Source organism: Triticum urartu, unplaced genomic scaffold (genome assembly GCF_003073215.2).
Source record: "Triticum urartu cultivar G1812 unplaced genomic scaffold, Tu2.1 TuUngrouped_contig_5233, whole genome shotgun sequence".
Lineage (NCBI taxonomy): Eukaryota > Viridiplantae > Streptophyta > Magnoliopsida > Poales > Poaceae > Triticum > Triticum urartu.
In genome coordinates, this window is record NW_024115892.1 from 1 (window position 1) to 3585 (window position 3585).

At 49.1% G+C, this 3585-nt stretch overlaps 1 protein-coding gene across 1 annotated transcript; it reads left to right on the forward strand.

Moving 5' to 3' along the window:
* Positions 1–997: 997 nt before the first annotated feature.
* Positions 998–2913, forward strand: LOC125528948 (uncharacterized transmembrane protein DDB_G0289901-like). The gene is made up of 2 exons (XM_048693364.1): positions 998–1341; positions 1826–2913. Exons 1-2 carry the CDS (start codon positions 1252–1254, stop codon positions 2666–2668), a joined length of 933 nt encoding a protein of 310 aa, XP_048549321.1. The 5' UTR covers positions 998–1251; the 3' UTR covers positions 2669–2913.
* The last annotated feature ends 672 nt before the right edge of the window (positions 2914–3585 follow it).

Here is a 3585-nt window from a genome sequence, read left to right on the forward strand (position 1 = left end):
TAGGGGGGGGGGGCTTTAGTGCCGATTACCGAATCGGCACTCAAGGGCCTTACGAACCGGTGCTATTGTCCGGTTCTGCACTAGTGTGAAACCGACGCGAGTTGAGATTGGTTGCCTGGTTAGGAAGACTTACCAAAAAAAAAACTTTGCCCAAATGTTTTTTTTAATAGGATGCACGAATGCTTTGGATCCCAACAGGATCACGGCTCACGGACTCTCTAGCTTGGAGATTTAGTGCCGCAAAGAATAGTTGCAAAGCTATACAACCAAAGTTGGGTTGGCAGGTACAAAGGAATGCCTACTCAATTTTCCGATGGCTCAATTTACTCGTAATACCACACTATGTTTTCTATAGGTTGGTTGACCGTGGCCCATTTTCTAACATGTAGCTTCGCCCGTGTCGGAGAATTCATGGCAAATACTCCATATAAGTGCTTCTTACAGCCAAGAGAAGGTTTTGTTGGCAAGGTGGTTCTACACAGGGACTGACTTTCAAAGCACGAAGGGTTCGCAAATACATAACGCATTAAGAGGAAGTCTGACAAACTCACCCTCTTTAATCCTTTATCTAAAAGATTGAACCCCTCAAAAATTTGAAAAGAAGTTATCCTCATTGTTCAGATTTGAGCACCCGAAGTAATTTTTCCCATATCTTCTGCCCGCTCGCCAGCAAATATAACGAGGGGCGCGGGAGAGGCCGGTGGGTCGGTATAGGGACTCAATGTCGGCGGCCGTTGGCGTAGTAGGTCAAACCCTATCATGAGGGTAAATTTCACGCCATACTGCATATCCGATGGTATGAAGCTGATTTTAATGGAGCGAAGCAGTCTCAAACAAGCCCTAAACCAGCCATTGGTCAGCTCGGCAACCAATTAACCTGTCTGGGCCGGCCTGGAGATGGGTTGAGTCGGGCCTTTGTGGTTCCATCCACTTGCTCATGGGCCTGAAGATACTGGATCAGCTACACAGCGTTCTCCCCAACCGCCCACGTCTCGTTAGGTTTCCCGTGCGTTCAACTCCGACCCCACGTTTTTTTTAACTCCAATTCCCAGCGCCGCCGCCGCCATTCCCCGTCTCGCTCCGCCGCTGGAGCCACAACCCTCCTCCTCGACCGGCTCTTCCCCGCACAACTCCTCCCTCACCCCTCTCTGTGAAGACCTGGACCGAAGCCACCGCCGGTCACCGGATCTGCTCCCTGCCGCTGCCGCCGGCCCATAGAGGATCCCGTCCTCGTCCGGCCAGCAGGCGGCGATGGCAGCGAGGGCCCTCGGGCTCGCCGGCCGAGCACTCTTGCGACCGCTCGCCTCACCAGGCGCCCCGCGCCTGCTGTCAACTGACAAGGTACGTTTACCAGCTCCCCGGTCTAACTGTTCGACATTGCTCACTTCCGTTGCATTTCCAGCTAATTAGGCCCATCTAGCCGGCAACACGTTAGTAGAGTGAATCTCATGAACTGAAACAGATAGATAAATTCACAATGCTCGGTGCCAATTCAACCAGTGATGTAATTTCATTTCGTGGGGATTAGAAGAAGAAAAGAAGAAAACAGAGGAGTTCTTGTAATCATTTCTTTGTTTCTTTGCTACTGTACTTGCACCTCCTTTGCCATTTCCAGCTAACCTAACGAATTAACCGTGTCCGGTGCCTGTTGGTGACCGCAAATGCTTGCTGCTATAGCCTTAAATCTTGTTAGCTGATACATTGCTATAAGTACACGCACTTTTTCTGCATTTTTTTTCCCAAGTTTTGCCGAGACATCAACAGAGTGGTCGGTCTTGTTATCCGGTGCTTGATACAATTTGAATCTTGATTTGTGCTTTTGCAGGGTCCATTGCAGGGCCTCACGAACGCCGGTGATCCGATGAGTCGCCTCATCATGCAAGCACGGAACCAGACTGATGGCGGTTTCCCTCGTCACTTTGCTGAGAATGGATTCACAGCTGGTGGTGGCAGGATGGGTGGAAACGGATTGACAGCCGGTGATGGCAGGATGGGGGGAAACGGATTCACAGCCGGGGGTGGCAGGATGGGGGGAAACGGATTCACAGCCGGGGGTGGCAGGATGGGGGGAAACGGATTCACAGCCGGGGGTGGCAGGATGGGGGGAAACGGATTCACAGCCGGGGGTGGCAGGATGGGGGGAAACGGATTCACAGCCGGGGGTGGCAGGATGGGGGGAAACGGATTCACAGCCGGGGGTGGCAGGATGGGGGGAAACGGATTCACAGCCGGGGGGGGGAGGGCGGGCCGGGTTAACATGGAAATGCTGCGGCCAGCCGGGGCTCCGCGCGGAAAGAGGGGCGTTCTCCAAGTCACGCTCAAGGGGAAGAAGACCTTTGTGACTGTGACGGACGTCAAGGGGAACAGGAAGGCTGGGGCTTCCGCTGGCTGTTTGGAGGATCGAAAGGGGCGGTCTCGTCTTGCTCGGTATGCTGGTGAAGCAACAGGGGAACACATGGGTCGAGTTGCCAGCAAGATTGGCCTCAAATCGGTCGTTGTGAAGGTGAAAGGATACTCCTTTTTCAGGAAGAAGAAGAAGGTGATCATGGGCTTTGCGGATGGTTTCCGGGGCGAAAGAGTGAGGACCCCGTCTCCTATCATGTATGTCCACGACGTGACCCAGCTCGCTCATAATGGATGCCGGCTGCCCAAAAAGGTAAGGAAGTAAGACTGATAAGAAGCCCCGGCAAGAAGTGTGGAGACCAGTATCCTGCCTCCAAGGAGAAGCAAAGAACGATATGTATGTATCGACTGGTTTCGTAATAATATCATCAGGCTGGAAGTATTTATAAATACTTATTAGACAGTCTTAGATCGGCTTTTGTAACTCAAAACCATTTTGTCATTTCCTGTAATGTTGCTGAGGTGATGGATTTGTTTTGATATGACATGGTTGCATGCAGTTCCCTCTCCTTTTCTGGGTTTCCTATATTACGTGCTGAGATGCTACAAATTTCTTGACTTGCAAGAAGTGAAAAAGTATGAAGTTGCAAGTAATTTAGACGGGTTTCACACTAAAATAATGTTCTGTTTTAATGGTTGGCTCTATCCCCTCATTTTTCTTTTTTTAACCGGCGAGAAAATATTCTGAGATTTTGTAAAATTAATCATTGTCTGTGATTCTTTTATTATTAAGCAGGGCAAAATTCAACTCTTTAGGCCAAAATATGCAGAACTCCCTTCATATTCCCTCTTCCCCTCTCACTCAAACTTCTCTGTTGAAGCATTGGAGTGGTTACAGGGGTGAATCTCCTGTGCAATTAATTAGAAGGGTGGAATTAGTGGGTGATTATTTAGAACTTAACTAGAATCTCTAGTGTGGTCAGGAGTGGCTTCTCTGCTATTATTTTGTCTGCATTAGTTGGAAGGACGTAGTATTGCAAAGGAACTTTTAACCAGAATCTTGCTGCAAGATTAGTTGCAGCAAGGAAAACACTGAATCTTGACAGCATCATACACGGACCATGCATGGAATGAGATCAATGATTCCATGATTTCATTAATGACAGTGTTCCACATATATATCACTTGAAATTGCTACCAACTGCTTATGTTCATAATAGCAAAGCCAAAAAAGTAGAAATC

Coding starts and splice junctions, on each gene's coding strand:
- LOC125528948 (XM_048693364.1), top strand. CDS start 1,252: ATGGCAGCGAGGGCCCTCGGGCTCGCCGGCCGAGCACTCTTGCGACCG. Junction 1,342..1,825: donor GCCTGCTGTCAACTGACAAG/GTACGTTTACCA, acceptor GTGCTTTTGCAG/GGTCCATTGCAGGGCCTCAC.